The sequence below is a fragment of the Apodemus sylvaticus genome, chromosome 11 (genome assembly GCF_947179515.1).
Source record: "Apodemus sylvaticus chromosome 11, mApoSyl1.1, whole genome shotgun sequence".
Classification (NCBI taxonomy): domain Eukaryota; kingdom Metazoa; phylum Chordata; class Mammalia; order Rodentia; family Muridae; genus Apodemus; species Apodemus sylvaticus.
Window position 1 is genome coordinate 105409229 of NC_067482.1, and position 23505 is coordinate 105432733.

Below are 23505 nucleotides of genomic sequence, written 5' to 3' on the forward strand. Positions count from 1 at the left end.
AATATATAATTATTGGAGGTTAAGATCTATGTTTTCTTTGTTCTCTCCTTGAAAAATCACTAAAAAAGCCAACATAATCATGATCAAAGAGGCTTCAATTAGCAGCTGATGGGAGCAGGTGCAGAAACACACAGCCAAATATTAGGCAGAGCTTGGGTTCCAGATAAAGAGGAGGAGGAAGGATTGTAGAACCCAGAAGGGTCAAGGACACCACAAGAAAACCCACAAAATCAACTAACCATGAATGCAGGAACTCACAGAGACTGAACTGACAATCCGGGAGACTGCATGGGTCTAACCTAGATTCTCTGCACATGTTACAGTTGTGTATGTAGCTTGGTGTTCTGGTAGGACACCTAACAGTTCAAGCAGGGACTATCTGTGACTCTTTTGCCTACTTTTTTGACCCTTTTTCTCCTACTGGGATGCCTCTTCTAGCCTTAACATGAGGGGAGGTGCTTAGTATTACTGCAACCTGATACACTATGTTTCGTTGATATTACTGCTATTTCCCGAAGGGAAATGGAGGAAGAGTGGATTGGGGAGAGGGTAGGTAATTGGTGTGCATGGTGTGCATGTAAGGAACTGTGGTTGAGATGTAATATATGAGAGAAAATAGATAAATAATGATTTAAAATTATTAAAGATTACATTATGGACATCATTATGTTATATGTGACAAATGTCATTAAATTTCTGTTACATAAGACAGGTAAACCTCATAAAAGTTGCAAGGTGAACACAAATACAAAATGTGCTCATTGGGATTTTAAAAAGCTACATTTCACCAGATAATAAAACTATGATAATCAGACCTGGGTCTAACTCACTCATAGCCACTGAGGACTACAATCTTCAAAGATTTGAGGACTCAGTTCTTGTCTCAAGGCTCTAAGCCGCAAAGATAGTCTCAAATTCTCTGTGGTTCCACAGACCATCTTGTTCCTTTTGAATCTTGGCAGGAACTCATTTGTCTAAAGGTCACATATCTAACGTGTATGACAGAAAAAAATGAGAAAGAAACCCTTTAGGAATGAGTTTTAAATTTTAAAGGGGAGTATAAAAGAATTTTATAGCCAGTTTGCAAACATTAAAATAAAAATGAGGTAATACTTTTTTGGCTTTCAAAGGTGAATGCAAAAAACTTAACCATGAAGATTATCCCTTTGTCTTAACCTCTGTTGCAGAGATGCACAAGAAGACACTTATAGAAATAGAATGAGCATTTTATAGAATGGCCATTCAGATATTTGTTCTTTGAGAAAGCTGTCAATGAAACATGTAAGTGGCAAAGCAGGAAGGAGATGGAAGCAAGAGAAGGACACAAAACAAAGGACTTGGGCAGCTTCTATCAGCACCTGAGGCTGACCCTGTGACACAGCTCTCTGTATGCAAGTTCTTCCAGGAGAGAGCTGTTAGCTCAAGAGTACTGACACACCTGAGATTACAAGTAAGACTCCCACTTCCACTAAATTATCAGGCACAAGAGGGGCCTTCCTGGAGATCACAGGACACAGGAACCAAGGAGCAGTCTGGGACAGGGTGCTTCCAGTTTCTGTCTGCACCCCAGAGATGAACCTGAGCCACAGCTCTCCATACCCAAATTCCTCCCAGAGAGAACTCTTCTCCCAGGGGGTACTGACACACAGGCTTACAAGAGGGACAAGTCACAGTCAGAGATAGAAAGACCAGCTAACACAAGAGATAATGAGATGGCCAGAGGAAGGGGCAAGAACATAAGCAACAGAAACCAAAGCTACTTGGCACCATCAGAACCCAGTTCTCCCACCACAGTGAGCCCTGGATAACCCAACACACCAAAAAAGCTAGACTATGATTTAAAAATCACAGCTTATAGATGGATGACTTTAAGAAGGACATAAATAATGCCCTTAAAAAAAACAGGAGAAAATAGGTAGACAGCTTGAAGCCCTTAAAGAGGAAACACAAAAATCCCTTAAAGAATTAAAGGAAAACACAAAGAAATAAAGGCATTAAACAAAACCACCTAGAATCTAAAAATGGAAATAGAAACAATAAAGAAATCACAAAGGTAGACAACTCTGGAGATAGAAAACCTAGGAAAGAGATCAGGAGTCATAGATAGAAGTATCGCCAACAGAATATAAGAGACAGAAGAGAGGATGTCAGGTGCAGAGATACCATGGAAAACATTGATACAACAGACAGGAAATACAAAATGCAAAATGCTCCTAACCCAAAACATCCAGGAAACCCAGGATATAATGAGAAGACTAAATCTAAAGATAATAAGAATAGAAGAGAGTGAAGATTCCCAACTTAAAGGGCCAGTAAATGTCTTTAACAAAATGATACAAGAAAACTTCCCTAACCTAAAGAAAGAAATGCCCATGAACATACAAGAAGCCAGAACTCCAAATAGATTGGACCAGAAAACAAATTCCTCCCATCACATAATAGTCAAAACATCAGATGCAAAAAACAAAGAAATAATATTAAAAGCAGTAAGGAAAAAAGATCAAGTAACATATATAGGCAGACCTATCAGAATTGTACCAGACTTCTCAACAGAGACTATGAAAGCTAGAAGATCCTGGACAGATGTCATACAGACCCTAAGAGAACACAAATGCTAGCCCCGTCTACTCTACCCAGAAAACTCTCAATTTACCACAGACAGAGAAAACAAGATTTTCCATGACAAAACCAAATTTACACAATATCTTTCCACAAATCCAGCTCTACAAGGGATATTAGATGGAAAATGCCAGCAAAAGGATGGAAACTACCCTAGGGAAAAAAAGAAGAAGGTAATCTTTCAACAAACCAAAAAGAAGATAGCCACACAAACTTAATTCTACCTCTAACAACAAAATATCAGGAAGTAACAATCACTTTTACTTAATATCTCTTAACATCAATGGACTCAATTCTCCAACAAAAAGACATAGACTAATAGACTGGACCCAGCATTTTGCTGTGTACAGGGAATGCACCTCAGTGACAAAGACAAAATCTACCTGAGAGTAAAAGGCTGGAAAACAGTTTTCCAAGCAAATGGTCCCACGAAACAAGCTGGAGAAGCCATTTCTAATATGAAATAAAATGACTTTCAACTAAAAGTTATCAAAAAAGACAAGGACGTGTCATACTGGTCAAAGGAAGAATCTACCAAGATGAACTCTCAATTCTGAACATCTATGCACCAAATGCAAGGACACCCACATTCATGAAAGAAACTTTACTAAACCTCAAAGCACACATCACACCCCACACAATAATAGTGGAAAACTTCAACATCAAAATCTCAGCAATTGACATATCATGGAAACAGAAATTAAACAGAGACACAGTAAAACTAACAGAAGTTATGAACCAAATGGATCTAACTGATATTTATAAAACATTTCATCTTAAAGCAAAATAATATACCTCTTCTCAGAACCTCACAGTACCTTCTCCAAAACTGACCATATAATTGGCTACAAATCAGGCCTCAACAGATACATGAGGATTGAAATAATCCCATGTACCCTACCACAGTCTAAGGGTGGCCTTAAATTCCAACAAAAAGAACAGAAAACACACATACACATGGAAGCTGAACAATGCTCTATGCAATGATAACTTGATCAAGGAAGAAATAAATAAAGAAATTAAAGACTTCTTAGAATTTAATAAAAATTAAGACACATCATACCAAAAAACTTATGGGATACAATGAAAGCAGTGCTAAGAGAAAAACTCATAGCTCTACGTGCCTCCAAAAAGAATCTGGAGAGAGCTTATACCAGCAGTTTGACAGTATATCTGAAAGGTTTAGAGCAGAAATAAGCAAATACACCCAAGAGGAGTAGATGGCAGGAGATAATCAAACTCAGGGTAGAAATCAACCAAATAGAGACAAAAAGAACTATAAAAAGAATTATATGGTTTTTTGAGATCAACAAGATAGATAAACTCTTAGCTAGACTAACCAAAGGGCAGAGAGACAGTATCCAAATTAACAAAATCAGAAATGAAAAGGGAGAAATAACAACAGAAACTGAGGAAATTAAAAAAATTATCAGATCCTACTACAAGAGTTTATACTCAACAAAGTTTGAAAATCTGGATGAAATGGACAATTTTCTTGACAAATATTAGTTGTCAAAGATGAAACAGGATCAGATAAATAATCTAAACAATCAAATAACCCCTAAAGAAATAGAAGCAGTCATTAATAGTCTCACACCCCCCCCAAAAAAAAACCCAACCAAACAAACAAACAAAAAAAAAAACAAAAACAAAAAAACCGCCCGAACCAGATGGGTTTACTGCAGAATTCTATCAGACCTTCAAAGAAGACCTAATACTAATACTCTTCAAACTATTCCACATAATAGAAACAGAAGGAACATTAACTAATTCATTTCATGAAGACACAATTATGCTTAAACCTAAACTACACAAAGACCCAACAAAGAAAGAGAACTTCAGGCCAAATTCCCTTATGAACATTGGTGCAAAATACTCAAAAAAATTCTTGGCAACTGAATCCAAGAAAACATCAAGAAGATTATTCACCACAATCAAATAGACTTCATCCCAGTGATGCAGGGATGGTTAAATATATGGAAATCCATCAATATAATCAATTAGGTAAACAAACTTGAAGAAAAAAGCATATTATCATCTCATTAGATGCTGAAAAAGCATGATAATGTGTCAGAATAGTTACGATAAAAAACTTAGGTGACAGCACATGCTGGAGAGGTTGTGAAGAAAGAGGAACACTCCTCCATTGCTGGTGGGATTGCAAGCTGGTACAACCACCCTGGAAATATAAAAATGGACAAAGTATTACCTGAGGACCCAGCTATACCACTCCTGGGCATATACCTAGAAGATGCACCAACATGTAATAAGGAAACATGCGCCACCATGCTCATAACAGCCATATTTATAATAGCCAAAAGCTAGAAACCCAGATATCCCTCAACAGAAGAATGGGTACATAAAATGGTATATTTACACAACGGAATACTACTCATCTATTAAAAACAATGACATCATGAAATTTGCAGCCAAATGGCTGGATGTAGAAAATACCATCCTGAGTGAGGTAACTCAGTCACGAAGAATATACATGATATGTACTCATTGATAAGTGGATATTAGGTAGAGTGTGGAATACCCACGATAAAATTCATCGACTACATGAAGCTCAAGAGGAAGGAAGACCAAAGAGTGATTGCTTCAGTCCTACTTAGAAAGGGGAACAAAATAATCAGGTAAGTAGAGGGTGGAGTGGACTTGGAAGGAAGAGAAGAGGAGTAGGGGAAAAGAGGGGAAGAATCGGGTATGGGAGGAGATGTACAGAGGGCCAGGAAATTGAACAGAGGTGAGTCACAATGGAGGATGGGGAACTGGGCATAGCAATCAGAAAGTCCCAGATGCTAGGAAAGCAAGAGCCTCCCACGACCCCACAGGGATGACATTAGCTGAAACATCCCACAGAGGGGAGGGAGAACCTATCCAAAGCTCAGGCATGGCCCCCCTGGTTGAAAGATGGGGCCACCCACCCATCTCCTAAATTTTAACCCAGAATTGCTCCTGACTAAAAGAAATACAGGGACAAAGAATGGAACAGATACTGAAGGAAAGGCCATCCAGAGACTTCCCCACCTGGGGATCCATCCCATATGCAGACACCAAACCCAGACACTATTTATTGCTGATGCCAACAAGTGCTTGCTGACAGGAGCCTGATACAGCTGTCTCCCACGAGGCTCTGCCGGCGCCTGATGAGTACAAAGATGCATGCTCGCAGCCAACCGCTGTGCTGAGCACAGGGACCCCAATGCAGGAGTTAAGGGAAGGACTGAAGGAGCTGAAGGGACCTTATCTGACATCAGTGGGATGGGAAGCCCTTGGTCCTGTGAAGGCTTAATGCCCCAGTGTAGAGGAGTGCTAGGGTGGTGAGGTTGGAGTGGGTGAGTGGGTAGGGGAGCACCCTCATAGAAGTGGGGCAAGGGGGATAGGATAGAGGTTTGCAGAGGGGAAACTGGGAAAGGGGATAACATTTGAAATGTAAATAAATAAAATATCCAATAAAAAAACAATAAAAACGGAAGAAAAAAAAAGCAAAAGGCAGGGCATGGACCGAGGCAGCCATGGACTTCACATGGAACAACTATTTCAGGCCATCTTTTTCTAAAAGTAATGAAATAGATCAGTTATGCAGATGATGATAAGGAGCAAGTGTTTGTAGCACTGAGTTTCAATGAGTATTGCTGGTCTTTATCATAGAAAATCATTTGTTACTATTATTGTGGTGTGTGTGGGGGTATCCGTGTGTGTGTGTGTGTGTGTGTGTGTGTGTGTGTGTGTGTGTGTGTGTAGGTCGGAGAACAACTTGATGAAGTCAGTTCTCTCCTTCCACCTGTATGGTAGGGTGTGGGTGCGTTCTGGGGATCAAACTCAGTATTCTAGGATTGCATGGCAAGTGCCATTGTGTGATGGGTCACTTCACCAGTCTCTTTACAACGCAATTTTAAGAACATATTATAACCATTTAAAATCTACTGGACACTCATCCCTAATTTAATTTCTTTTTGTTTCCTTAGAGGCAACCAGTACCCTGAATTGAATGCTAAACTTTCCCATACATTTAAAAACCATTTTCTCTGTGTGTAAGTGGCTATAATATGTGAACTTATATCATAATACTCTCTATCCTTTACCCCTTAGAACCATGCAGGTATGTATGCCCACTGCGGGCTTTGTATTTAAGTCTTCCTTGTGTTTTCCTAATATAAATTATTAATGTGACCTGACTCACTAGCATTTTCTCTGTAGGCCATGACTTAGGGATCTTGTCTCAGAGAACACTCCTTACCCTGAGGTCCCAGGACAGTCTCCACCCTTCTCTGTGTGACTCCAGGTGTCTTTCATGAGTACCTACCACAAGCATAATCATCGACCTAGGACTCACATGGCATCTTGTAGAACAGTCTCTCCCCGGCACCGTCATTGGTTTGCAAGTATTTACTATCCAGAGACCAGTCGATGTGTGTGATGAAACTAAGGGACTTGTTGCATTCTCCTATTTTCTTATAGCGCTGGGCAACAGCATAGACATCTACAAGGCCATCGTTGGACCCTACTGCTAGGTAAGAGCCGTCTGGGGAGAATTTCATCTCATGAATGACTTCTTTCCTGTCCTTGATATGGACCACTTCTGTCATATCTCTGTAAGAATCAAATACAAAGTGACAAGCAGAAAATTGAGAAATAAAAAACCCAAGTCTCATTTTAAAAGATATGTGTCATAAGAGAGAAAAATCCTACAGGAATTAAAATATTTATGTTCATAAAATGATACAACATGTTTTAAAGTTATACCCTGCTTATAAAAACTAAAACAAACATTTGAAATAATATTTTGTGCCCTTGGGTAAATATAAAATTTTTTACAAAGGAATATTTGCTTTCATATTTAACTATATATTATTGAAATATTTATTTAAAAATTAGACTTAAAAGCCACTTAAAATGTGCCAAGCAGAAATTCTAAACATTAAAAATTAGAGTAAAAATAATTAAAAATAAAAAATAATATAAAAATGATCTGTTTATGCTTTTAAAATGAGAGATGATTAAAAAAAAAAGTATACACAAGAAGAAAAATAACTAACTGCCCTGGATTGCAAAGACTGGGGTGGACCTCTTTCTTAATGTCTAGTGTCCTGTATCATAGGATTTAGTGCAATGAATCTTTAGAGAAGAGAGAGAGAGCTGATATGGGAGGTATATGCCTTTAATTCCAGCATTTGGAAGGCAGAAACAGAACGATCTTTGCGAGCTGAAAGCCTACTCATCTACATATAGGCCAGACAGGGCTTTATAGTGATATCCTGTCTGAATGAGAAAAAAAATATAAACAACTATTATATTTATTGTTATTTAAAAAGAATGAGTATTCATATATATTAGTACTCTATTTGCATATACGCCTGCATGACAGAAGAGGAATCAGATCCCATTATATATGGCTGTGAGCCATCATATGGTTGATGGGAAGTGAAATCAGGACCTTTGGAAGAACAGACAGTGCTCTTAACCACTGAGCCATCTCTCCAGTCTAGGAATAAGTCTAAAAGGAAGAAAAATATTTGCTTTTAAAATGTGAAAATGGTATTCAATCTCTCAGTTCTTACCATGAAAGATCATAATGAATATGCCAAATCACTAAAACATTTTGTATTTTTTTGGTCAAAATCTTTCTTAAATTATTAATTCTTGGAAAAATGTATACATAGTGTATTTTGATCATTTCATCCTCTTCTTCAAGCCTCTCAGATCCAGCCAGACCTTCTTTGTGTCATCTTTTTAAAAAAATCCACCAAGTGTAATTTGTGCTGCCATATATTTTTGGATGTGTGGTCAGCCACTGGAGCATAAAATTGGCCAAATTCTGTTAAGATTAATTTCTGTTCATATCTGAAAGCTCACTGGGGTTGCTTTTCCCCTAAATAGAGACAGCATTATGACTTGCAAGTCCCCTGAACTAGTGAAGGTGGAGTCAACTCTAAAACAGAGTGCATCCAATAAAACAGCAACAGGATTTGTTTTCCTATAACAACCCAATTCATGTTATCATTTATCACAGCACTATGCTGTACTATAACAACATAAAATAGATACATGGTTTTCTTTTGTTTACACTTGAGAGTTCTATCAAAAAGAAGATTTGATAATTAGCTACCTTATCAATCACTCAGCAGAGAGCAGAAACATTGCTCATTAATTTGGTAATGAGTTGTGTGTGGGTGGTAATGAGAATTCAGAGTAATAAACTGTCCTAAGAGCACTCAACACTGTACAAAATTTTCTCCATATAAAACATGTAGCATTCATTTTACAGCTGTATTTCCTTGAGTAATTACAAAAACAGTAAGCCAAGAGAAAAACTAGTTCATTCAGAGGAAATTCTATAGGTAAATGATGGGTTTTATGCAGTATAAACAGTATATGATGCCAGCAAGCAAGAAATACTCCAGTTCTGTGCACATGAATTTGATTCAAGTTTTACTTATAATAATTTAGTGCTGTTGGGTGCCACCTTATTATTTCTTCCTTTTTTTCTGGCTTAACTACAAAGGTCACAACTTTTCATTTCAAGTCCTTGGGATCAGATGTCTTTGAGGGGTCACTTAGATTTTAGAAAGGTTCATGTAGAGTGTGTTAAGGGGTTTCTAAATGTACAGGCTGGGGTAGCATCCTCCATGAAAAATAGTATTTTTTGCAGCAAATCAAACAACACATTATTTCTATGAAGAGACCGAAGACTATAAACAGATGAACATCAGGTTCCTGGATTCAGTTCTACCTCCAAACAGTTTACCAAAGACAACTGGATTTTCAGTGTTTTGGATTTCAGAATCACAGGTGAGGGATTTCCTATCAGCCTGAAATATTTTATGATCAGGATACTCTTTAAATTCTAGCAAAGTACCCTTTTCAGTACTGAATGTACCTGACTCGGAGGACGATGAAAGAGCCGTCCTTCATGCCTAGGGCCAACTGAGATCCATCCGGGCTGAAGGATACACTGCGAACTGCTTCCTCCATATTGCAGCGGGCAATCAAAGCATGGTCAGCCAGACTCCACAGCCTAGGGACCAAGATCAGAGCAGAAAAAAGGCCAAACCAACCCGTCCACGATGTGCCCTCAGCCATCATCAGGGCAGGAAAGCCTGCACGTCACACTGACAACAGTAAAGAGCACAGTGACCGCACACCTGCCTCCTTCATCACGGCCTGCCAGAAAACCCGTGCAAGTGTTTGGTCTATCTTCGGGCCACTTTCATCATTTAAAAAGCTCAGCAAGAAATACGAGGTGAAATTACATTTGCAAAGATTTTGAGATCTACAGACCAGAAGATATAAACGCCACTTTATATGTCTTCTCTTTAAAAATTAGAAATTGTCCTGCATTTATACCAATGGCTGTTGACCATGCCCCAAGGATAGGGCTGCTAGTGCTGCGTCTTAGTTAGGAGGGTTACTGTTGCTGAGACGAAACACCACAACCAAAGTAATTCGGAGAGGAAAGGGTTTATTCAGCTTATACTTCTGCAGTACTGTCCATCATTGAAGGGAGTCGGGATAGAAACTTAAGCAGGGCAGAACTCTGGAGGAAGGAGCTGATGTAGAGGCGTGGGGGGGGGGGTGCTTACTGGGTTGCGCACACAGGCTTGCTCAGCCTGCTTTCTTACAGAACCCAGGACCCCAGGCCAAGGAGAGCTGCACTCTTCTTGACCTGGCCCCTACCCCATAAATCACTAGTTAAGAACATGCTTTATAGCTGGATCTTATGGAGGCATGTTCTTAATTGTGTCTCCTTTCTCTCAGATGGCTCTAGCTTGTGTCAAATTGACAGAAAAGCAGTCAGAACATTTGGTCACTGTTAGTTTCTCTCTCTCTTTTTCAATTGGATATTTTCTTTATTTACATTTCAAATGTTATTCCCTTTCACAATTTCCCCCACTCCAGGAAACCCCCTATCCCATTCTCACACCCCTGTTTCTATGACGGTGTTCCTCAACCCACCCCACTACAATCTCCCTGCCCTCAATTCCCCTACACCGGGGCATCTATCAAGCCTTCATAGGACCAAGGACCTCCCCTCCCATTGATGCCTGACAAGGCAATCCTCTGCTACATATGCAGCTGGAGCCATGTGTACCCCTTGGTTGATGGCTTAGTCCCTGAAAGCTCTGGGGTCTCTGGTTGGTTGATATTGTTGTTCTTCCTATGAGGTTGAAAACCCCTTCATCTCCTTCAGTCCTTTCTAACTCCTCCATTGGGGACCCTGCCATCAGTCCAATGTTAGTTTCTCTTAAGCATTTATGAAAAGTTTCACATACTTGGTGCTTAAGCATATGTAGACAGAAATGCACATCACATTTACTGGCTTCCCTGGTGTGTGAGAGGAGATATCTGAGATATGAGAACAAATGATGTCTTTTATACAGCCCAAGAATTTACTCATGGTTGCCATTTGGAAGCCCTGGCGGTCCACTACTTATAGGGCAATGCTTCATGATGCTGGTAACCAAAACATACTGCTTCTGGTGAGAAATATGGACCATGAGGTAAGCACAGTTCACAGAGCTTTGGGCAAAACTACTAGAGAGTACCTAGCTCCAGACACTTAATCCAGGTACCCCAAGCTCAGTGAACCCAGAGGAAGTATTTACAATATACAAATAACAGCTTCTGTGTTGGTTGGAGGTGTTGCCTTTGATCTTTGTAAGGGATTACTTTATGACGATGGTGGTGGTGGTGGTGGTGGTAGTGGTGCTGGTGCTGGTGCTGGTGCTGGTGGTGGTGGTGGTGGTGGTGGTGGTGGTGGTGCTGCTGCTGCTGCTGCTGCTGCTGCTGCTGGTAGTGGTGGTGGTGATATATACTGAATTGATTCTCTCCTTCCCGCATGTGACTTCCAGGCACTGAGCATGTCATCAGGACTGGCAGCAGATGTCTTTACCTGCTGAGTTATCTATCTGGCCCTGTGAAGGCTTTCTTAAGACAGTCTTCTCTTCACACACTATAAATGCCTGCTAGAAGGACCAGGAAGAATGTGCAGTTCTGAAACAAGTGTTAAGTTCCAAGTGGCAGTTTCCCTAAGTGCACCCGGCCATCGGGAGGGATGAGGAGCTTCACAGTGAGTGCCTTGATTGCTCCCTGAGGAAGCCTTAAGGCTTCAGCCTAAAGCCCAGGATATTCTCTCAACACCTCATCCATTTTTCAGGACTCCATGCTGTAAGTAATATAAGTTTTCCTTTAGCAGGATGAAGACACACACACTCCCAAGTGAGCTGTTCCAGCTCCCTAAGGCTTCTGTTTATCTCAAGAAAGCATGGTATCTACCCTTCTCACTTCAAAGTTCTGTAAAAATACACTCAGATGTTTCATCAAACTAATTGCTGAAAAAATAACATTACAGGTTCTGCCAGTTGGAGTTTCTCAGACACATTTATAACTTTGAGACTTAACTCTAAAAATATAAAAATGAAGGACTTTCATGAACTCTTTCCCTTGGACGGGTAAGAATTTGGTTAATTTCGGGTACTCTTTTGGCTGTTTTAAAGATGCTCAGGTGAAAAAAAAATGAAAACAACAACATGCTCAGAATGGCAACTAAACATTTATGTTGCCTGTTAAGAACTATAACTATTTCTACCCAGTCTGAAATTAATGAGGTTTATACATTTGGTAGGAACTAAAACAGAGAATTGTGCATCCTATGCCTTGAGAGCTATATAAAATTATAGAGTAAGTGGGAAACACCAGGGGCCTTTAGCATAGCTTACATGATTATATTTTAATTTATAAGGCTCAGAAACAATAATCCATCAGTAGATGAAATGATCACTCTCAATCTTCCCTGAAAAAAGGATTTTGTTGTTGTTGAGTGCTTTAAGTTTATTATTAACACATTGTAGTCTGAAATGAATATAACAGTTGTCAGAATACTAGATCTTGCTTAATTTGCTCATTTTACCCAATATTGTACATTTAAAGAATAAACAACTCATAGCAAGAACCATTCAAGTCCTGACAAAGTCACTGAGTACATTGTCTCAGAAATTAGCATTCTCATGTGTTTGATGATAATGTCTAAATTCCCAATTCAGAATTTACAAAAAAGAAATAATTTTTTCATGTGTTGAAGACATCTTTAAAATTAGAGCTGAAGGTCTCATGAAGAATGAGAGTCTAATTAAGTCCTAAAATGGCTTAGCAATCCCCATACAGAAGGGCAAGTGCATGAATGGGAAGAAATCTTGTCTTACCAGAGAGTAGTGTGTTTGGCTTTTAGTTTGAATTAAAAATACAATTGGAAGAAAGACTAAAGGTACCCATGCATTTTCACTTTTGAAAAGGTTTCATGACTTTAGTCAAAGGCAAAAAAATAACAACAACATGCTAAGAAGTCAACTAGCAGCTGGCTAAATGTCCTAGTTTCCATTCGAAAGTGTGTGTGCCTATGCTGTGGCTTATCCTTAAATCATAAACATATTTGAGCAAAAGAAATATGTTACCCCAGAAAGTCCCTGAGGGTATGGTGGAGCCTTACCTGACAGAGCGGTCATCACTGCCTGTCACAGCCAGAGGCTTCTTGGGGTGCAAGGCCAGGGCCCAGAGTTCCCCCTCACAGTGGCCCTGAAGGATGAGCATTGGCTTATCTCGCTCTCGAACGATGACTTCAAATATCTCACTGTCCTGGGTTCCTGCTAGAAGGCGGTCAGCTTTCCAGCACACACTCCGAATAGAGAGGCCTGGCAAAGAAAAGAGAAAGCATTTATTCACACCATCCATACTCAAAACCAACACCCAAAGGGCGTACCTTTCATCAAGCTAGCATCCGACATCATACATTTGTGCAAGGCCCAAAGGTGGAGAATCCATTCTACTTGCTAGTGGATGGTGCTTTTACAAGCTGGATATTGTTTGCTAGAGTGACCACCGTGTCTGACACAGGAAAACTATGAGTTTTTACTGCTTAATTTAAATACTACATTTAAAATAGTAGAGAAATCAGACATTATGAAAACTGACCCTCAGTGAATCCTATCTCCTTTCCAGTCTGCACTTCCATGGGGCAGAATGGCATGTCTGCCCCTTTATCCAACCCACATCTGCAAGTCTCCCAGATCTGCTGTAACCAGGGACACAGGTGAGATCTCTGCCCAAATAACTCCCCTAGCTGGGACCCTTACAAAGCCCAGTAGAAGGGGAACCCCTGCTATCTGTGCAAATCCCATCTCCCTTCCAGTCTATACCTCCACTGGGACAGATCAGTGTGCTTCTTCCTCTCTCACACCCCACCATCTGTCAGTCTCTCAGAAAGTCTACTATAACCAGGGACACAGTCTGCCTGTCTCTCAGGAATTTTATTACCAGGTCACTGAAGACTGCCCTAACTCAGGGACACAGGAGACCTGCTTTAGCCAAGGATATAAGAGATTCCCCTAACCAGAGACAGAACAACCTGCCTCCCAGGAGACTGGCTCCAACCCATGTCACTCCAAGGAGGCAGGCTCTAGGCAGAGACACACAGGCCAGTTAATAACAGAGATAACAAGATGGCAGAAGGCAAGCACAAGAACATAAGCAACAGAAGCCAATGCTATTTAGCATCATCAGAACCCAGTTATCCCTCCACAGCAAGCCCTGGATACTCCAACACACTTGAAAGGCAAGATATTGACCTAAAAGCCCATCTCATGAAGATAATAGAGGCCTTTCTCAGAGGATATAAATAACTCACTTAAAGAAATACAGGAAAACATAGGCAAACAGGTAGAAGCCCTTAGAGAGGAAACGAATAAATCCTTTAAAGAAATACAGGAAAACATGATCAAACTGGTGAAACAATTGAAAAAAAAATGGTCCAAGACCTAAAACTGGTAATAGTACCAATAAAGAAATCACACATGGAGGCTACCCTGGAAATGGAAAACTTAGGAAAGAGATCAGGAGCTACAGATGCAAGTATCACCAGCAGAATAAAAGAGATAAAAGAGAGATTCTCAGGTGGAGAAGACAGCATAGACGATATTGATACAACAGTCAAAGATATTACAAAGTATAAAAAGTTCTTTTTAAAAATTTTTTTATTGGATTTATTCTTGATTTACATGACGAATGTTATACCCTTTCCCAGTTTCCCCCCTTCCAGCTACCCACTATCCCATCCTCCCTCCCCCTACTTCTATGAGGGTGTTCCTCCTCCCACCCCTCCCACCTCCCCACCCTCAATTTACCTACAATGGGGCATCTATCAAACTTTCATAGGACCAAGGACCTGTCCTCCCATTGATGCCTGCCTGACAAGGCAATCCTCTGCTACATATGAAGCTAGAACCATGTGTACCCCTTGGTTGATGGCTTAGTCTCTGAAAGCTCTGGAGGGTCTGGTTGGTTGATATTGTTTTCTTCCTATGAGGTTGAACACCCCTTCAGCTTCTTTAGTCCTTTCTCTAACTCCTCAATTGGGGACACTACACTCAGTCCAGTGGTTGGCTGTGAGTATCTGCCTCTGTATTCGTAAGGCTATGGTAGGGCCTCTCAGGAGACAGCCATAACAGGCTCCTTTCAGCAAGCCTTTCTTGGCATCCACAATAGTGTCGAGGTTTGGTGATTATATATGGGATGAATCCCCAGGTGGTAGAGTCTCTGGATGACCGTTCCTTCAGTCACTTCTCTCCCTTTTATCTACATATTTGCTCCTGTGAGATTTTGTTCCCCTTCTCAGAAAAACCAAATCACCTACACTTCAGTCTTCCTTCTTCTTGACCTTCATGTGGTCTGTGGATTGTATCTTGAATATTCAGCACTTTTGGGCTAATATCTAAGTTCTTTTATAGTTGAGAATAGTTTTTGCTATCCTGGGTTTTATGTTATTCCAAATGAATTTGCAAATTTCTCTTTCTAGCTCTATGAAGAATTGATTAGGAATTTTGATGGGGATGACACTTATTCTGTTGATTGCTTTTGGCAAGATGGCCATTTTTATTATATCAATCCTGCCAATCCATGAGCATGGGAGATCTTTCCATCTTCTGAGATCTTCAATTTCTTTCTTCAGATACTTGAAGTTCTTGTCATACAGATAATTCACTTGTTCTGTTAGAGTCACACCAAGGTATGTAATATTATTTGTGACTATTGTGAAAGGTGTCATTTCCCTAATTTCTTTCTCAGCCCATTTATCCTTTGAGTAGAGGAAGGGTACTGATTTGATTAAGTTAATTTTATATCCAGCCACTTTTCTGAAGTGGTTTATCAGCTTTAAGAGTTCTCTGGTACAATGTTTAGGGTCACTTAAGTATATGATCATATCATTTGCAAATACTGATATTTTGACTTCTTTTCCAATTTGTATCTCTTTGACCTCCTTTTGCTGTCTAATTGCTCTAGCTAGAACTTCAAGTACAATATTGAATAGATATGGAGAGAGTGGGAACCTTGTCTAGTCCCTGATTTTAGTGGAATTGCTTCAAGTTTCCCTCCATTTAGTTTGATGTTGGCTACTGGTTTGCTGTATGTTGCTTTTAGTATGTTTAGGTATGGGCCTTGAATTCCTGATCTTCCCAAGAGTTTAACATTAATGGATGCTGAATTTTGTCAAATGTTTTTTCAGCATCTAATGAGATGATAATGTGCTTTTTTTCTTTGACTTTGTTTACATAATTGATTATGTTCATGGATTTCCATATATTTAACCATCCCTGCATCCCTGGGATCAAACCTATTTGATTGTGGTGAATGATTGATTGCTTTGACGTTTTCTTGGATTAGGTTGCCAAGAATTTTGTTGAGAATTTTTGCATCAATATTCATAAGGGAAATTAGTCTGAAGTTCTCTTTCTTTGTTTGGCCTTTGTTAGGTTTAGGTATAAGTGTAATTGTGCCTTCTTAGAATAAATTTGGGAGCGTTGCTTCTTTTTCTATTTTGTGGAATAGTTCAGAAAGTATTGGTATTAGGTCTTCTTTGAAGGTCTGATAGAATTCTACACTAAGCCCATCTGGTCCTGGGCTTTTTTTGGTTGGGAGACTATCAATGACTGCTTCTATTTCTTCAGGGGTTATGGGACTGTTTAGATGCTTTATCTGTTCCTGTTTTATCTTTAACACCTAGCATGTGTCTAGAAAATGGTCCATTTTATCCATATTTTCACATTTTGTTGAGTACAAGCTTTTGTAGTAGGATATGATAAGTTTTTGAATTTCCACAGTTTCTGTTGACATGTCTCCCTTTTCATTTCTGATTTTATTAATTTGGGTACTATCTCTGTGCCTTTTAGCTAGTCTGGCTAAGGGTTTATCTATCTTGTTGATCTTCTCAAAGAACCAGCTCCTGGTTTTGTTGATTATTTGTATAGATCTTTTTGTTTCTATTGGTTTATTTCAGCCCTGAGTTTGATTTTTTCTAGCCATCTATTCCTCTTGGATGTATTTGCTTATTTTTATTCTAGAGCTTTCAGGTGTGTTGTCAAGCTGCTAGTATAAGGTCTCTCCAGTTTCTTTTTGGAGGCATTTAGAGCTATGAATTTTCCTCTTATCACTGCTTTCATTGTGTCCTATAATGTTTGATATAATGTCTTTATTTTCATTAATTTTCATTAATTAAAAGTCTTTAATTTATTTCTTTATCTCTTCCTTGACTAAGTTGTCATTGAGCAGACTGTTGTTCAGCTTCCATGTGAATGTGTGTTTTCCATTGTTTTTGTTGGAATTTAAGACCACCCTTAGACAGTGGTGATCTGATAGGTTGCATGGGATTATTTCAATGTTTTTGTATCTGTTGAGTCTTGTTTGTGACCAATTATATGGGCAATTTTGTAGAAGGTACCATGAGGTGCTGAGAAGAAGGTATATTCTTTTGCTTTAGGATGACATGTTCTATAGATTCATTTGGTTCATTACTTGTTTTTTTTTTTCCACCGTGTCTCTGTTTAGTTTCAGTTTCCATGATCTGTTGATTGCTGAGAGTGGGGTGTTGAAGTCTCCTACTATTATTGAGTGGGGTTCAATGTGTGCTTTGAGCTTCAGTAAAGTTTCTTTTATGAATGTGGGTGCCCTTACATTTGGAACATAGATGTTTAGAATTGAGAGATCATCTTGGTAGATTTTTCCTTTTACCAGTATGAAGTGTCCTGTCTTGTCTTTTTTGATAAGTTTTTGTTGAAAGTCGATTTTATTTAATATTAGAATGGCTACTCCAGCTTGGGATCATTTGGGGACTTAATTCCCCAATAAAAAGACATAGGCTAACAGACTGGGTATGCAAGCCGAATCCAGGATTTTGCTACACACAAGAAACACACCTCAGTGACATGACAGACACTACCTCTGAGTAAAAGTCTAGAAAAAAGTTTTTCAAGCAAATGGTCACCCCCCAAAAAGTGAGAGTAGTCATTTTAATATCCAATAAAATAGACTTTTAATCAAAAGTTATTAGAAGAGATGGAGAAGGACACTGCATACTCATAAAAGGAAAAATCCACCAAGATGATGTCTCAATTCTGAACATCTATGACCCAAATGCAAGACCATACACATTCATAAAAGAAACTTTACTAAAGCTCAAAACACATAATTGAACTCCACACAATAACAGTAGGAGACTTCAACACCCCACTCTCACCAATGGACAGAGCATTAAAACAGAAACTAAACACAGTGAAACTAATAGAAGTTCTGAACCAAGTGGATTTAGTAGATATCTATAGAATATTTTACCCCCAAATAAGAGAATATACCTTCTTCTCAGCACCTAATGTACCTTCCCCAAAACTGATCATATAATTGGACACAAAACAAGACTCAACTGATACAAGAAGAATGAAATAACCCATGCATTTTATCAGATCATCACAGACTAAGGCTAGATTTCAATAGTGACAAAAAAACAACAGAAAGTCCAGATACACATGCAAACTGCAGAACTCTTTCGTACTCAATGATAACTTGGTCAGGGAAGAAATAAAGAATGAAATTAAATACTTTGTAGAATTCAATGAAAATGAAGACACAGCATAACCAAACTTATGGGACACAATGAAAGCAGTGCTAAGAGGAAAATTTATAGCACTAAGTGCTGTGACAGAAAAAAAATGGCAAGATTCTACATTAGCAACTTAACAGTACACCTGAAAGCTGTAGAACAAAAAGAAGCAAACACACCCAAGATGAGTAGACAGTAGGAAAGAATCCAACTCAGGGTAGAAATCAACCAATTAGAAACAAAGAGAACGATACAAAGAATCAACAAAACCAAGAGGTGGTTCTTTGAAAAAAATATCAACAAGATAGATAGTCTTAGCCAAACTAACTAAAGGGCACAGAGATAGTATCTAAATCAACAAAATTAGAAATGAAAAGGGATACAGACACTGAGGAAATTAAAAAAACTCATCAGCTATTACTACAAAAGCCTATATTCAACAAAACTGGAAAATCTAGATGAAATAGATGATTTTCTAGACAGATACCACATACCAAAGTTAAATCAAGATCAAGTAAACTATCTAAACTTTCATAACCCCTAAGGAAATACAAACAGTCATTAGCAACCTCCCAACCAAAAAAAAAAAAAAAAAAAAGCTCAGGGTCAGATGGTTTTAGTGCAGAATTCTACCAGAACTTCAAAGAAGAACTGATACCAATACTTCTCAAACTATTCCACAAAATACAAACATAAGGATTAAGTTATCTATGCAAAAATGCTCAATAAATTTCTAGCAAACTGAATCCAAGAACACATCAAAACCATCATTCACCATGGTCAAATAGGCTTCATCATCCTAGGGATGCAGGAATGGTTCAATATGTGAAAATCCATCAATGCAATCCATCATATAAACATATTCAAAAAAATCATATGATCATCTTATTAGATGCCAAAAAAAGCATTTGACAAAATCCAACACCCCTTTATGTTAAATGTCTTAGACAGATCAGGAATTCAAGACACATATCTAAACATAATAAAAGCAATATACAGCAAGCCAACAGCCAGCATCAAATTAAATGGAGAGATCTGAAGCAATTTCACTAAAATTAGGGACAAGACAAGGCGGCCTACTCTCTTGAAGTTCTAGCCAGAGGAATTAAAACTTACAAAGAGAACAAAGAGCTACAAATTAGAAACTATTGCAGATGATATGATAGTATACATCAGTGACCCCAAAAATTCTACCAAAGAACTTCTACAGCTGATAAACAACTTCAGCAAATGGTTTGATATAAACTTAACTTAAACAAATGAGTAGTCTTCCACTATATAAAGGATAAATGGGCTGAGAAAAAAACAGGGAACCTTCACAATCATCACAAATAATATAAAATATCTGGGTATAACTCTAACCAAACAAGTGGAGGATTTATATAACAAGAATTTCTAAAGGGTTGAATGAGATACCTCCTTTATCTGTTTTCTGGTCTTCCTTCCTCTCCCTCCCTCCCTTTCTCCCTCCTTCCCTCCCTCCCCCCTCCCTCCCTCTCTTTCTCCCTCCTTCCCTCCCTCCTTTTCCCCTCCCTTCCTCCCTCCCTCCCTCCCTTCTTTCCTTCCTCCCTCCCTCCCTTCCTTCCTTTCTTCTTTCCTTCCCTCCTTCCTTCTTTCCTTCCTTTGGCACAAGGCTATTTGTATGTGAGATAACTCCCCTCAGCTAACATTGGCATCCTATTTGGTACAGTATGCAAACCTATGTGGAAAGGGTCAGAAAAGTACTAAGAAACTCATAATCTATGTCTTATAGAGGGGGGATCAGCTCAATAGGGGCTGGAACATGATCGGTTGGTAATGTTGACAGCTACACCACCTATAGTAAGCAAGTGTCAGGACCTGAGTTTGATTCTCAGCACCCATATAAAAATCTGGGTACAATGGCACATGTCTTTAATCTCAGATCTGGGGAGCTGTGAGGATCCCTGGGGTTTACCAGACAGTCAGCATAGCAAAATCAGTGAGCACCGGGTTTAGTGAGAAACTCTATATCAAAAAATAAGACATAGTGCATTTGAAAAGAACACCCAACATCAACATCTAGAACACACACATACACACAGAGACACAGACACACTGACATACAGAAACACACACCAGTACATGCAATCCCAGTTACACATTCCCACACGTCCCAGAGAATCCATACACATACATGCCAGTTCAGCAGCATATACATGTGTACACACACACACACACACACACACACACACACACACATACATCTGTGTCTCAAAATCTTATTTTTTATAGATTTCCTTGGAAAATGCTACTGGTGAACTAAATAGTTTAGCAGGGAAACTTAACACTTAGCAAAAGCAAGAAAGCTGATTGACAAGAGTGTGTGTCTAGGTGAATGTGGTGGGAAAAGGGAGAACAACTAGAAAAAAAGGATGGGAAAGAGGAGAGACAGAAGGAGGCAAAGAGAAAGAGGAAAAGTACACTTTTGTCACTTATAATGAACTTAATGGGCTGTGAACATTTCCTCTCAGAGACCAATTCAAGTTCTCCACACATTCCTGTTCTTTAAACAGATAAAGTATCTTTTGTCATATCAGACTAGCCTACTCTAAGGGCCCTTAATGACATCAAGTCACTTTCTTTTCTGAGATAACCATTTTAAATAGAAATTACTTCCCAAAGACACAGCAGTGTGAGAGCTGTATTTAAGCTTCTTATTCACGCCCACAGTCTTTGTTCTAAGCCAAATTGCTCCTCTGCTCATGAGCTCTGCACAGAGCCTTTAGCCTCTCCCAGGCGGTTCTGAGAGGCCCTGCAGAGAGACACTTCCCTGCCTAGGCCTGTATTTTCATTCTCCTGTCCATCCAGGCTTGGCATAAGTACAGAGAACAGGGCTATAATTAGAGTCTTCGTTGAGCTGGCCAAGGCAGCCATTGCATCTGCAATTAAGTTGAATTTGATTATCTTTTGCTCTGCTACTATTTGGAGTAAGGTTAGACACCTGCTAGTAGAAATGTGAAAGCAGAGACAGCTGCTACAGAAATGCTCTTCGTCTTTGAGATGCATACTGTGGGTATTTTTGACAATGTGGCAGTGTCTAAGTCATGAGGCCCCCTATGCACTATGATGAAAAAGATAGCACGCTGGCCTGCTTGGTACATGTGGACAGCAGATGGCAGTAGAGAGCAAACTACCCATCCAAACCTGAACATTTCTCTAAGGCAGAAACCAAATTCTTCATTTGCTTTTGCTTTCTATTCCTTCTAGAAAGTGGGGAACATCCTGCCAGTGCTCTCTGCTATAGCTCCAAGGCCAGCTTGAGGGGAGCGGGCCAATCGGTGCTGACAATGCCTTGTTGCTAAAGGGGAATGCCTACTTTGCACTAGTTAAGTGAATAGATGGATTTATACTCTGGCCCTCTTAGCTAGGGACACCACAAGCTATTTAACCTTTCAAATCTTCAGTCACCACAGCTGTAAGTGAAGCCAACATCTGCAGTCCCACTTCACAGCACTATGTGGCTTCAACACCAACCTAGACCTAGAGCCTAACATCTGAGAAAGTAACCAATCAGTTCCAAGTATTATTCTAACCAGCAAGTCTTTGTGCATTGTAGGGTCTTTTTTTAAAAAGTTCATCTCTCAATATGAACAATTTTCTGAGTGTGGGTCAGATTCTAACCCCATGGGAAGTCACACAGGACCTCTGAAGATGCTGCTACCCTCTTCTCCCCTAGATGGGAAGCTACTCCTTGCCTTTTTGCTGATTCTTTTATTAGTCTAATGTGCTAGTATTATGAACTCTCAGAAGGCAGAGTGGTGGTTTAGCAGAGAGAAAACTATCACTGGACTAAAATGTCCTTTCTCACAGTTATCTGGCTGGAGAAAGGAAAACCAGCAGCAGGGAAGGGTGTGGCTTAAACTCATAGTGTGAGGCCTAAAGACATGGTAAAGGGCACAAGGCAACCTGCCCAGCCTTTCTGTGCATTAGAATCTTCATGAAGTATCTAAAATATATGGATACCTGGAACCTACCCAGACAGTCCTCTCAGTTTGTATGGAGTTGGACATGGGTGGTGGTAGGTGGGTCCAACACCAAGATTGAAAAACGTTGTCTCCAAAGCCCAGCTAGAGTGTTCTCCAGGTGATGGTAAATAATATTTCTTTAGCTGAGGTTGAAAACTCCAGCCTAGTGAGTCAAGGCAAAAAGCTTGCATTTTTTTTACTCCAACAAGCAAGCACTGCAGGTGGACAATGAGGATTCCTACTGACAGCACTGAGCTGAGAGACACTATCAACTCTGTGGACCAGAATGGACTCTGGAGAAGCATCAGCAGATCACAGCATAGAAACTCCACATTTACTGGCTGGGAACAGCTCAGTGGGCCAAACTGCTTGCTATTCAAGAAGGACCAAGTTCTGACTCCTAGGCATGGAGGCACACACCTGTAATCCCAGAATGGGGAGAAAGAGAGAGAGAGACAGGAGGACCCTGGGGCTCACTGACAAGCTAGTCTAGCTAAGAGGTGACTTTCAGGTTCAGTGAGGAAACCTATCTCAAAAAATTAGGCGGAGGGTCATAGAACCTGAAGAAGCTGAGTGTTCCACTAGAAGCCGCAGCCCCACTGACTGGCATTCAGGGTTGGAAGGCGCGCTTCATGCTATGGAGGAGTAAGGTAAGCATCAGGGTCACCCAGCTACAAACCTTGTGAGCTGGGTGCAAGATACACCAATGCAATGGTGGCACAGTGATGGGAGGAGCCAAGCACATTTGAACTGATTTTAAGGCTAATTTCATGGGATGGCACCCACATCTGACACTGCTAAGGTGGTCAAGACCCTGAGACTGGATAGGTCACAGACCCAGGGGAAACAAACCGCACAACTCTGCTAAAAGAGCATAGCAGTAAAATGACTCCTAATGACATATCGCCATAACTATAGTAGTACGGCAGAGAGGCTCTGATTGGATGCTTTCATCAAACCCCACCCCTTGAGGCT

The 23505-nt window shown here is 39.8% G+C and overlaps 1 protein-coding gene and 1 non-coding gene across 2 annotated transcripts in view; one reads left to right on the plus strand and one right to left on the minus strand.

Moving 5' to 3' along the window:
* Eml6 (EMAP like 6) overlaps positions 1 to 23505 on the minus strand; it is a 325012-nt gene that overhangs the window by 109591 nt on the left and 191916 nt on the right. The window contains exons 8-10 of the mRNA XM_052198122.1: positions 13109 to 13310; positions 9503 to 9640; positions 6959 to 7215 (exon numbers count right to left, since the gene is read on the minus strand). Of these exons, the coding sequence (XP_052054082.1) occupies positions 6959 to 7215; positions 9503 to 9640; positions 13109 to 13310 (597 nt within the window). The remainder of the gene's footprint in view (positions 1 to 6958; positions 7216 to 9502; positions 9641 to 13108; positions 13311 to 23505) is intronic.
* Positions 7602 to 7740, plus strand: LOC127696939 (small nucleolar RNA SNORA81). The gene has a single exon (XR_007980373.1). It is a non-coding gene; the product is annotated as a small nucleolar RNA SNORA81 (small nucleolar RNA).